We start from the raw sequence: 13,333 nt of genomic DNA on the forward strand, positions 1-13,333 counted from the left end.
ATAGCAGACACGAAAGACCATCACCTTGCCGTAACCCTCTACGGGTTTCGAAGGGACTCGAGAATGCCCCTGAAACTCGAACTACGCACATCACCCGATCCATCGTCGCCTTGATCAACCGTATCAGTTTATCCGGAAATCCGTTTTCGTGCATTAGCTGCCATAGCTGGTCCCGATCGATTGTATCATATGCGGCTTTGAAGTCGATAAATAGATGATGTGTGGGCACGTTGTATTCGCGGCATTTCTGCAATACCTGACGTATGGCGAACACCTGGTCTGTGGTAGAGCGTTCGCCCATAAAACCCGCCTGGTACTGCCCCACGAACTCCCTTGCAGTTGGTGCTAGTCGACGGCATAAAATTTGGGAGAGTACCTTGTAGGCGGCGTTCAGCAATGTGATTGCGCGGTAGTTGCTACAATCCAGCTGATCGCCCTTTTTGTAGATGGGACACACGACAAAATAGGTGTACATACTTGCCTGCGAAGGGCGTGTAGAAGACCCTTTCACCGAGCTGAAACAAAGAACCGGAACGGCTGTGGGTCCCGGTACAAAGGATGATGGAGAAGAATGTGGTTAAAAGGAAGTTTTGTGGATTGAGGAGGTGGAATTGATACAATGCTCGTAGCGATTAACGGTTAACCGTCGAGAGTTACTCCGAACAATGGCGTTGAAAACTGGGACGGGCCTGTTTCGGGGGAGATTGTGATAGTTGGGGCATACTCAATTAGGATAACCACAAATTTTGGTTTTCAAATTTGCGAAATTGACTTCCTTTGGGCCAGGTTTCAATGTTCAAAGCTACTTTTCGTAACTGGAGGTCAATTCCGACTTTGTAGGAAACCTATTTCTTGTTTTACAAGTGGAATTACTTCAACAGTTTTCCCACGCTGTAAACACTTCTTCCCTAACTTGTCAACAACTTTCAGTTTACGCGCTTGGAAGGATGCCAGAAAGGCTTACCCAAAACAATTGCATAGGTTCAGGTATGGTTGCTACGCTCGCACCAAGAACAATTTGTTTTAACACTGTCTTTTAGAATGAGGATATTCCAGATAGATCGCAGTAGAAGCAGCAATGTTATCGAATAGCTAAGCGATTTATTGACCATGTTTCCCTAATTCTTTTCTTATTTTGCCATGCACGGAATTATGCTTTTCGGTTATAGTGTTCATAGCATCATCGAGCGACGAAACTGCGGATTTAAATCGAGACATTCTTATCAGTTTTTCAGCGCACTTATCACACATCCACATGAAGTTTTGGATCTAACGGACAAATTAATTGAACGGCTTAAGTTCTTAAGGTTAAGTTCTTCTGCAGAAAGCTTGCATATGATAGCCTCGTCGTCAACTTCAACCGTTCAGCGCGTGCCGTCCTGTCCTGTTCCGGCGAACAATGTTTATTTATTAGTGTTGTACATTTTGTAAAGCGATAATTAACGATTGCTTTTTCAATGTTGTCCTTGGGAGCAGCATGGATAATGTCCAAGGGGTTGACCACCCCAGTCACTTGTAAACTTGGAATATGGAACTGCTAGTCGCTAAGACTTACGGGCTCTTACAATTTAATCTACGATGAAGTACACTCCCGCAACATTGACGTTGTGGTGCGGTTGATAACACCTACCTAGGCACCCTAGGCACGGAGTCCCCGGACCCCAGAAACGACTGATATGACAACGAATGTGAGCAGTTACTAAAGAAGAAGAATACAACATGGGTGAGATTGCTGCAACACCGCATGATGGCGAACGCGGCACGATACAAACGAGAGCGAAAGAGACAAAACTCTATTTTCTGGATGAAAAAGCGCCAGCAGAAAGATCGACATCGTGAAGATACGGAACAACTGTACCACGCTGATGATAACACACGAAAGTTTTATAGGAAGTTAAACCGTTCACGTATAGAGACATAAACGGGAACTTTCTTACAAACGAGCGTGAAGTGACTCAGAGGGGGTGGCAGCACTACGAAGAGCACCTGAACGGTGTTGAAAAGTTAACATACTTTGGACTTCGCAAGCCGCCACCGTATCAAAGTGAATATCTACAAAACGATATTTAGACCTGTAGCCCTCCAAACGAGTTGCATTAGCTGCTAGACAAACCATCCATTATTTGAGCTTGCCAAACACAGACAGTGAGTAGATTCAGTTCGAGAATCCCAAGACCAATCAATTAAGGTACAGTGGGGTAAGTGGGTAAATGGTGTAAGTGAAAAAAACGCAAGTATTTCACTGATGAAGCACAGAATTATTCAATTTCACTTCACAATCATACAAGGCCATTCAAACCAATGCGTTGAATAAGTGAAACATGAAATAATGAACCATTTCAACATGCGAGAGTAAAAATTTATTAACCTTTCAAGTTTATCTTTTGCACAAGTTGTTTTGCGTGTCAATAAATACAAATATTTTTTTTCTGTTGGTTTTCATAACACATTCAATTAGTGCATTGATAAGTTGGTTTTCTTTGTAGTTTTGAATTCCAGCCACAAAAATATTGATATGAACATCAATAATTTTGAAAAAAATATTTTATTGCTTTGCCTGTTTTTTACCATGGGTGGGGCAAGTGAAAATTTTCCGACACTGAATGCATTTCTCTATTTTTCCAAACACAAATATTTTCTATTAAGCGTATATAAACAAATGATACCAATTCGAACTCATTCGAAGGCTTTTGGTTATTACAGTGATACGTGGTAATACTAAATCAGGAACCCAAAGTGCCAAGCGTGTCAGTGATTTAAATAATCCATGTTTGATAAATAATTCGTGAAAAAATGTTATATATATATATAGCTTAAATACAAGAATCACTACTATGGCAAATATATCAACAATTATGATTTATTTAGTTGAAATTTATAAAATTTATTTATTTGTTAATGTAGACTCTTCTACTGAAATCATAAGTTTCAATATTATATTCAACTTTTATGACTTGATGAACATGAAATATACGTTTTCCTTTACCCACTTGCCCCACTGTACCTTAGTGAGAAAATCTTGCAAATTGGTCAAAACGTTCGTGAGTTATAAATATGGCTTCAAATCAAATTCAAACTAATGTTTATATAATCCGATTTATCGAATTGAAAAATTATTCGAAATTTTGACAAATAATTTTTCGGAGTTCCCAAAAGAATTTCTTCGAAATTTCCACGAGAAGAAGAATTTCCACGGTCTTTCTGACATTTAATTTTTTCCTACCTTGTTCTCATAAGGACGTGCCCAGGTCAGTTTTCAATTTTCTCAAACTTGTTAGATGGAAAAAAGATATAAGTACGCGTTCATTTTTTTGTCTAAATTAGAGCGACTTTCAGCCCGGGTTTGATTCGTCTCTCTGTGTCCATTATACTTTTTAACTCTGTGGGATATTGTATCCGATGAAATTTTCTCTTTTAAACAACAATAAGCAGTATTGAACAGTAAGTATTTTTTTAAATATGAATGTATATACCGCCACGTGAAATGCACATATAAGTTGCATAATGTTATCAGCCTTCTACCAATCTTTATCACTGTTTCAAATGCATATATTTCACCACTCGCACATTGAATCTTCGTTGCATTTATCATCATTTTATGAAATCTTTCGGTATCAGTTCGTTTACTTTTCTCATATTTTCAGTTGTACACACACTTTTATTGCTTTTATTTTCCTTAACCTTATGATTTTCTCCTACCTATCAGTGCAAGAGGTTGTGCTCAAGGATTCACCGAACGAGACAAAAGACCCGGAGGGTGGCTGTGCATGCTGAACCTGGCAACCCTGGTTTTCCGTTGGTTTTGTGTTTTTACATTCTATTTCTATTCGGTAGGGAAATTCTCTACGCAAGCGAACCAAAAGCGATATCCAAGCGGACGGCGGATTAAAAAAAAAGAGTGTGTAGTGGAGGAAAGCTATGAATATGATGATGGTTGCTTTTGCAGCGGGGTGCCTACAATATGTCCATTATTAAGAGATAGAGAAAGATAAAAGTGAAGATTTTATCTATATTTTTATTTATTGATAAAATACGTGTAGACTGTTGCAATGGGGTTCGAGAATGTTTTGCGGAAAAACAACTTTGTTTATGAGACGCGAGTTAGTATTTGTGTTGTTGTATGCTAATATTTGATCAATTGGTGAAAAATTCGTTCAATTTATTTTTGTAATTATGGAGGGTACTAGTTGAATCGCAACAACACTAAAGTGAAGTAATTATTGTTTTCTACTTTCCGCAATTACTTAAGACTACTACCGATATAAAATTATGCATATATATTATTAATACGCAGTCCATTAAGTCTTGTCTAAAAGTAATAAAGCTACTACGATACTTTCCTTAATCTTACGTTTTAGTTTAAAGCTTAACAAAGCGAATCATTGTAGAAACAGTAAGAATGGTGATGTTAACATGGACCATTCTGATTGCTTATTGAAGTTATTAACATTTAGATACTGACAATGAAATAAACTGACCAGAGTGCGGACTTATAGATGCATTTGATCCGATTCGTTCGTCGTTTTATTACGTAAAAATCCATCCGTAAATCCTTTTGTTCCATGGTGTGTAGTTTTCCTTAACCCACTTCTGTCACCCCGTAGCCGTCGATCTGCAGACTCAACCATCGAACTCTGGTGACCAGCAAGATTCGGAAGGAGGCTGCATGTGTTAAAACGCGGCCACCTGGCGGTGGTACGTGGAACTGAGAAGCAGCTGCAACGGCATCAACAAATCGGCAAAATATGTGTGTTTCCTCTAGCTATGAAGAACGCTAGCAGCAGGCAAAATTGATGTGTTTGCTTTATCTTTGGCCGGATGTTTTTATTTCTAAATATAATAATTTATATAAGGTGGTGAACCCTAACAAGTAAGATTACTATAAAACTAATTGATAGTGGGTATGGAAGAGTTTAAAAATCAAAAGAAACGATCGAGAGAAACAAAAAAAAACGATGTCGCGTCAGAGTTCAATTAGCGAAGGTAAGGAAAGAACGAATTATACCGAGATAACAGAAACTAGGATTTACTAAATTTAGCTATGCAGTAACCAAAGCGAAACTTCAACTCAAGAAATTCAACTGAAGCACAAGCAAGAATCAAGTTTTTAAACAAAACGGTAATTGATAGTCAACATAAGCAAATTCACTCTCACTCAATCACATTCAACACACGGACAAACAACAAAACCCAGATCAGGACCTAGAACCGAAGAAAAAACATTGCTATAAAGTACTAGACCTAGATTAGGAATCAAAATTACACACGGATATCATAATAATTTATGGCGGCCCTTTAAAGGCTGTTTTTGACAGTGTGCTGCCTCAAAAAACCGGAAAGCAGCCGTAATGGTAACTATCCAATACAGCTACCAGAAACAATAATGAATCATTCCCACCCCCGAGTCACTAACCGAGCGATTATGACATGTAACACGTTTAAAACAAAACCGACGCATTGAACCCCCTCCCCATTCCTTTAAGGAATGCACGTCCTAAAAGTACTTTGTTTCCTTTTATTGAGAATAATAAATATGAAACTCTTTTGTGATGTAATTTGAAGCAAGCAATTTACTATCCTTTTATCATAATCAGAAAATGCATACAGGCATTTGATTCGTTTATTAGTTCTAGCGCAATTGCAGTGAATCCAATTATTGTTAAGCATTGTCAAGTCATGACACAGGAAATAAGCAGAAACTCTTTCGAAGAAATGATTATAATTTAGTGTTGATCGCTAAAGAAGGCTCCGTACTTTATTTATCTAAAAGGTTGTTTCGATATCAATGAATAAAATATATAAAGCTTTTGAAATAGCAACATAATTGACGCAAAATAAATGTTCCGTGCTTAGTTTGACCGAAAGAGTTCTGTGCTTACAATAACTAAAAGTAATTTGTGAAGATAGTTGTTCGAAAGTTTTTTTTTTAATATAGAGATTGTGGATGATAAGCTGAATTTGATGATTTCATATTTCCAATGTGTGATTTGCCAAAATTATCCTTTTACCCAAGTTTCTACAGATTAATTGACCAGTGCCTCACTGGACAGAAGCAAGCTCTATCTCTCAATGTAATGTTTCTGTTTATCATAACGATGATTAATGTCCAGAACATCTATAACTGTCAACGATGACCTACAGCTATTGGGGATCAGAGCGGTTGTCCTTAATGCAGCATGGAAATATAGAAAAGGTTTCTTATAGAACTGCCATTTCAGTTTCAATTAGGTGCATCGCCTTTTTAATTTCGTGCCTGCGCCGAAATCAATTGAAAGAACGAGACACTGAAGATTGCCTTACTGTGGATTCACAATATTCATGTTACAAAAAATACAAGAAAAATAAATTACTCAGTGAATTCAACTTATCATTCACATTCTAAAATAATTTAAGTATACAGTAGAAAGGACAGTTGGACATTTTCTCACAGCTTGAATACCTTGTGAATGTTACGAGCCTCTACTACCTAAACATATTATAATTTATCAGAATATTGGTATGTAGGGGGAATGACGGCTTTGGCAGGTTTTGTTCTATTATTGGCAGGGGTTTTTTTATGACTGACTAGGCTCAAATTTGGGCTAAACATTCTTTGCATATCAAAGAATATTGTGGCCAAATTTCATAAAATTTGGTCGACAAAAACCCCCCTGCCAATAATAGAACAAAACCTGCCAAAGCCGTCTTTCCCCCTAGCACATAAAATTGAAATTCACTTCTTGAAAACCGGACACGAAAGGAAATGTACATTTCCTTAACTCCACCACTTTATTCTTTTCCTCTCAGATACGCCTATTCCGACTTCATCTATATGGTCATCTTTGGTGTCTCGGTTTGAATGAAGTACGAGATCCGAAAGACAACCTTATATAGTTGAGAGTGCAGTACGCATATCTGCCAAATAAAAAGCAAAGTGGTGGATTTTTTATGGAATTAGAAACTCGTCTTATAGACTTGAAAAAAATTATGAAACAAGGAAATCTGACGCATAATAACTAAAAAAAAAACACAATCATTTTCACTTACTTCTATTCGCAATAAGAGCATATGGAACCCTGTTGAAATTAGAAAAAAAAACTTAATTAAAGCAAATTGTGGGCTTTATGACAATTTGAACTACGACTTTACAAAAAACACACTCCCACAAAAACATATAGGCAAAATATGAAAATTTTAAATATTAAACCTAAAACCTATCGCTAAAACGAAACAAAGTCTAAGATAAATACTACCCTTAAACGTTTAAAACGAATCGAGCGCAGAACCAGAGAGAGTTAGAGGCTAACAAAAAATCATTGTCATTCATCAGAATTCAGCTACACTAGGAAGCAACGGAGATTCTAACGTGAACGTAAAAGAACGATGGCAAAGCGATCCGGGAGATTGGTCCCGAGATTCGCATCTCAATTTGGGCAGATTAGGGACGAACGCGGAGAAGGAATCCTTCACAATAGTCGCTTTTCATAGTTAAAATAAAAATGATGATTCATTAGAAAACTAAAACTTTATTTCATTCGAAATCCACTGCCGGCAGTATGAAGTTCATGAACGCTTTCTCCCTCAATTCAAACTTGATCTTGAGCAAATGTTCGTTCTTGATGTTGGCAATCATTTTCGTTTCACAGAAGTCGACGCTCTCTAGCAAGGTCGAGAGCTTCTTTGCGTCCACCTTGCAAGCTGCCTCTAGGCTTTCGTCCTCCAGTTCATCCGCTGCACCCGGTGGTTTCCCTCTGGCGCACTGAAGCCCTTTGAAGTGACTGGCCACCGTGACAACGTCCGTTTCCACCACTAATGACAGCTCGCCGGCCAGCGTCGCATAAATTGTCACCGATGGGGACATGTTCTTCTTCTTGTCCATCAAACCCTTCAAGGATTTAACGGACGGCAGCAAAACCGTCAAATCGTACACCATATCCAGCGGCAAGCTGAAATTGTGCCACTCGCTTCGGGGAACTACTGTAACCGGTATCTGGTGCTGCACCTTCGGGTTCATAATGTCGCTCTCATTGTGCACAATTCCACTCATTTCCACCGCCAAGCAAGCCACATCCGTCTTCACTAGTTTGAGTTTGACGTAATCCATCGAGTTGTTCTTAGTGTAGGATAGAGCCTGAACCAGATTGGTCGCCGCCGCCATCAAATAGATCTGATTGTGCTCCTTATCAACACCGTCCATAACGAATTCACTGAAAAATCCATTCCGATCCGAGGCATCGATTTCGCACCACAAACACTGACCGGCTTCCACCTCGCCATCGATTTGTATCAGCACTTTCGTCGGTTGGATATTGATGGCGATGTTGCGATTGATTCGGGAAAATGTTGTGACAATATCCAACAGTTCGCGCATACAGAGTGTGTCCGTTATTACAGCTCGGAACTTCATTTTTACGATTAAATGAAGCCTATGTACCTACCTAAACGACCTAATAAAAGGTGTGTTAAAATTTTAAAAATACCTATAAAATATAATATATTATAATATATAAAATATAATATTAAACAAAACCATGTTAACTCAACTCACTCAACTCGATCCACTGTGAAAGCTTACTGATGTAAACAAACACTCCGCTGCCCACCACACCACCCATGTGTACCCGACCCACTAAACACAACTTCACCGGCAGTCGCTTTCGAAAAATTTCGGAATGCAAGCTTTTGCGAAAGTTTTTAGTGACTGAGCTTTCAGCACAGGGGTAAGCAAATGCAAATTGCATTGGAAGAAAAAAAAATGTTTAGGTCAAAGTTTCTGATTATAAGTTGCGCAAAGAGGATCTTCTTACACTGATTCCGAATGATGCTCTTGTTAGGCGCATTGATGTTGCATGAAGAAGAAGAAGAAGAAGCAGAAAGATGATATTCGATAAAATTAATCTCTCTCTTTCTGCGTCTTCCCAAGTAACCACCAAGCATTAATTAATGCATGTAATCAATCACAGATCAGCATGTTAAATACTAACTGCATTAGATCAGTTTTACCGATGTAAAGATGCATTTATTCATCGCCTGTCAAGCAACGATACACTAGTTCAGCGTTACGAATGCAGAAATGCATTACTTATGTTTTATTTCAATATGTCAAAGTAATGAAGCATTATTTCAATCGTAAAAGGGCCTTTTTCCACTTTAAGTCAACTTTAATGGCTGTATTATTTGCAAGCATATATCGCTCCATGGTTACTTGGGTTTTCTTCGTGCAACATCAAAGCGCCAATTATGTTGGCAACTTTCAGTTCTGCTTCCACAAATTTATTCTGAAGAATCTCCTGGAAGTTTTCTGTAATAAAACATCCGGAAAATAATTCTCCTGGAGAAACTTCTGAAAAAATCATAGAAATCAAGACCCCCTGGAAGAAATTCTTAAACAATTCTGAGGGAAGTTTTAGAAGAACTCCTGCAGAATCTTACGACAATACTCTTGAAGGAACTCCTGCAAACGTTCTTAAAAGAACTCAAAAATTCCAGGGATTCATAGATAAAAAAATCCTGTTTGAATAAACGAAAGAAAAGATAAACTTGCGGAACATTTTCTAGAGGAACTCTTGGGAGAACATACTGAAAATTGTTAAAGGATCTAAAGCAGCCGGATGACACACAGCTATGCTTCTGGCTCCAGCATGAAATTCACGTTATTATTTTGCTGTTGGCGTTATTTTCTGATAAAATATTGTTACCAAATATTCAAATTTGTTATGCACCGTACTAACCGTGTTGTGTTGAATGACGGTCTTATTACATTTTAATTGAAAATCGAACACATTTTTCACGGCACGGAATACGTGGTACATAACGAAAATAGTAATAAATTCATTCAAATCGCTTAACAACAATTACTCCATCACAGAAAATTAGTCCTGAAATGATGTTTTTGTTTACTAATTTTGAATTGTCAGTGGGGCCCACCGCGCGCTAACCCCAGAGATGTTAGCTACCATTTTTCCCATTGGAGAGATAGGCGATGACAGCAGGGTGATCTAAAGCTATGTCCATTTAGAATCCGGAATAATAAAATCATCTGTATCTCGGTAACGGATTGACGTACAAATAAGGTTAATACATCAAAACAAGGGTAATTCACTGTACTTTAAGGAAAAAATATTGATACAAATCATTTCTTCTTGTTTCTAGTGAAAATTCGCACCTTCTTCTTTATTCCTCTCATCAAAAGTTGCACACCTCCGGAGTCAACTTCATTGGCACATTTGTTCCACATTTTGGTCATCTGAGTCGCGTCCCGAGCTGTTTTTCCACTTTTTCCACTTTTCTTAAGCTTCCGCTTCATTACTGCTCAAAATGTCTGGATGGGCCGGAGCTGTGGGCAGTTGCGTGGATTTATGTTTTTATCGATGAGATCTTCGTTATTATCGCGGTACCCCTGGATCACTTCCCGGCTGTAGTGGCAACTCGCCAAATCTGGCCAAAACTTCACGGGACCGTTATGGGCTTTATGGAAGGTCGACCGCGGTTTTTGAGACATTTCTCCTTGTACAGCTTCGAGTCCATCGTCTTATTCGTCACAAACACTTAGGTCTTTGCCCCACAGTTGCATATCCCTTGCCAAAATCATCCGTTTTTTTGCAAGTTTGTCCAAAAATCAAACTTAAATTTCGCAGGAACTACTCCTCGTGCCGTCACCATGTAGAATTCTTGGCTAGGAAGCTGTCCGAAATCCATTTTGACGTAGGTTCCATCGTCGATGAGCAGGATTATCAACGTGGGTGTGCAGACTTTTTTCTCTCCTTTCGGCTTCCATCTGGATTAATTTTTGACACGCTGCACGAAACTTCGTGAAATTTATACCACAGCAAGTGGGCGCTTAGGTAGACAGACCGCTGTAAAAGAATTCTTGCAGCGGTCACTTTCCGTGATTCTAAATGGACATAGCTTTATCTGATGTGTCATTCCTGAAGGCCTCCTCATATGGGAATAACTTTCAGAAAAATCCTTATCGAGCGCCGGTGCGCCTCGTTTTAGCTTGTTCATTAATGTAAATGTAAATACTTCTACGCCAAACAAACATACCAACACTGGCTGAGTTGAACTGGACCAAGGAGACCCACCAAATTTAATATTTTCTTTGCTATTTAATTACATACGCCAAAATTGTTCTGAAAACAAATTTTCCGCAAATGTTTTTCAATACCAAAGTGACGTTTCACAAAATAGCAACCCAATGTAGAAATGTAGTTCTTATTTTACATTCCCGTTCAGATACTACCGGTGTAAAAGTGGGTCCCTATATAGGGTCCTTATCGTTCGTGGGTGCAAGTGTACATGAAAGTTTACAATGTATATGCAAGAATTTGGCAGTTGTGTGTCTTGTTATTAGAGCACCTTCACGGGAGTCCCCATCTGGGTCTCTATTGTTATCCAGCATTTTACGAGCGCTAATGGCCGCCACCATCAAGCTCAGTTTTTGGTGGGGTGGAAACAGTTTGAAGTTTGGGTTGTGTTTTCTGACACAAAAACGATAAGTTGCCATCATCATGATGATTAACTCATGATGATGATGATCGCTACGATGTCAGACGACGCAAGCCAAACGTCAAATCGGTTGCACCCTACCAGAACATGAGTAAAATTGTGGCAGCCATTACCGCACGTAAAATGCTGGATACGTGATTCGGTTCAGTTACAATCCTTGTTTTTGTAGAAAACAGTATGGGATGTAATTTGGATACAGTAGAATGATGATTTAAAAAAAAATCGTCGGACCATATCTCTTATCTTTAATACGTAGGAACTGCTATTGGTATTTTTTTTCATTTTCACCTGTGAATCATGCCATTCTTTCCTCTTTAAATCAATTCTGAAATTTAATTCACGAATGAACGAAAGCAACAACAGTGGTATGGAAGACCGGAAGAGCTGGGGAATTTGTGGCTAATTCCTCGGTGTACTTTCTGTTATGTCTGCGCTCAAAACTCTCAACGGTGTACAACACGCGTCGGAGTCGTCCGCCGCGGCTAAACATTGGGCGGCTACAAGACGGTAGACTAGCCCAAGACTACACGCAGCAGCTGGAAGTGGCACTCCCAACGTAAGAGCTACTAGACGCACCATCTCTTGAAGATGGCTGGAGAGATATTCGATCCGCCATTGGTAGCACCGCAACCGCTGCACTTGGCACGGTGTCCCCGGATCAGAGAAACGACTGGTATGACGGCGAATGTGAGCAGTTAGTTGAGGAGAAGAATGCAGCATGGGCGAGATTTCTGCAACACCGCACGAGGGCGAACGAGGCACGATACAAACGGGCACGGAACAGACAAAACTCGGAACAGACTTCGGAGGAAAAAGCACCCGCAGGAAGATCGAGACCGTGAAGAGACGGAGCAACTGTACCGCGCTAATAACGCACGAAAGTTCTATGAGAAGTTGAACCGTTCACGTAAGCGCCACGTGCCACAGCCCGATATGTGCAAGGACATAAACGGGAACCTTTTTACAAACGAGCGTGAGGTGATCCAAAGGTGGCGGCAGCACTACGAAGAGCACCTGAATGGCGATATGGCAGACAACGGTGGCGGTATGGTAATAAACCTAGGAGCACGCGCACAGGACATGCGACTTCCGGCTCCGAATCTCCAGGAAATCCAGGTGGAGATCGGCCGGCTAAAAAACAACAAAGCCCAAAGGAGCTGACCAACTACCAGGAGAGCTGTTTAAACACGGTGGTGAGGCACTGGCTAGAGCGCTGCACTGGGTGATTACTAAGGTTTGGGAGGATGAGGTTCTGCCGCATGAGTGGATGGAAGGTGTCGTGTGTTCCATCTACAAAAATGGCGATAAGCTGGATTGTAGCAACTACCGCGCAATCACATTGCTGAACGCCGCCTACAAGGTACTCTCCCAAATTTTATGCCGCCGACTAACACCAATTGCAAGAGAGTTCGTGGGGCAGTACCAGGCGGGATTTATGGGTGAACGCTCTACCACAGACCAGGTGTTCGCCGTACGTCAGGTATTGCAGAAATGCCGCGAATACAACGTGCCCACACACCATCTATTTATCGACTTCAAAGCCACATATGATACAATCGATCGGGACCAGCTATGGCAGCTAATGCACGAAAACGGATTTCCGGATAAACTGATGCGGTTGATCAAGCCGACGATGGATCGGGTGATGTGCGTAGTTCGAGTTTCAGGGGCATTCTCGAGCCCCTTCGAAACTCGTAGAGCGTTACGGCAAGGTGATGGTCTTTCGTGTCCGCTATTCAACATCGCTTTGGAGGGAGTAATACGAAGGGCAGGGATTGACACGAGTGGTACGATTTTCGCGAAGTCCGTCCAGTTATTTGGTTTCGCCGACGACATTGATATCATG

At 40.0% G+C, this 13,333-nt stretch overlaps 2 protein-coding genes across 5 annotated transcripts in view; one reads left to right on the plus strand and one right to left on the minus strand.

Annotated features, from left to right (window-relative positions):
• Positions 1-7,503, plus strand: part of LOC134225457 (ras-related protein Rab6) — a 67,327-nt gene extending 59,824 nt beyond the window's left edge. Inside the window, exon 6 of one of the 2 annotated variants that reach the window (XM_062705543.1) lies at positions 4,605-7,503. In XM_062705543.1, coding sequence (XP_062561527.1) covers positions 4,605-4,675 — 71 coding nt within the window. In that variant the 3' untranslated portion in view covers positions 4,676-7,503. Of the gene's footprint in view, positions 1-3,706; positions 4,512-4,604 lie in introns of those variants that run through there. The other variant, XM_062705544.1, reaches the window with a different exon arrangement.
• Positions 7,486-8,624, minus strand: LOC134225456 (checkpoint protein HUS1). Of its 3 annotated transcripts, none has more exons than XM_062705541.1 (2): positions 8,528-8,624; positions 7,486-8,426 (listed from the first exon to the last, which is right to left on the minus strand). In XM_062705541.1, the coding sequence occupies exon 2, from the start codon at positions 8,384-8,386 to the stop codon at positions 7,511-7,513; it is 876 nt and encodes a 291-aa protein (XP_062561525.1). In that variant the 5' UTR covers positions 8,387-8,426; positions 8,528-8,624; the 3' UTR covers positions 7,486-7,510. The 3 variants fall into 3 exon arrangements, with proteins under 3 accessions (XP_062561525.1, XP_062561524.1, XP_062561526.1); XM_062705540.1 differs by having other exon boundaries at positions 7,486-8,459; positions 8,528-8,601; XM_062705542.1 differs by having other exon boundaries at positions 8,555-8,571.
• Positions 8,625-13,333: the final 4,709 nt, after the last annotated feature.

The sequence above is a fragment of the Armigeres subalbatus genome, chromosome 3, assembly GCF_024139115.2.
Source record: "Armigeres subalbatus isolate Guangzhou_Male chromosome 3, GZ_Asu_2, whole genome shotgun sequence".
NCBI lineage: Eukaryota > Metazoa > Arthropoda > Insecta > Diptera > Culicidae > Armigeres > Armigeres subalbatus.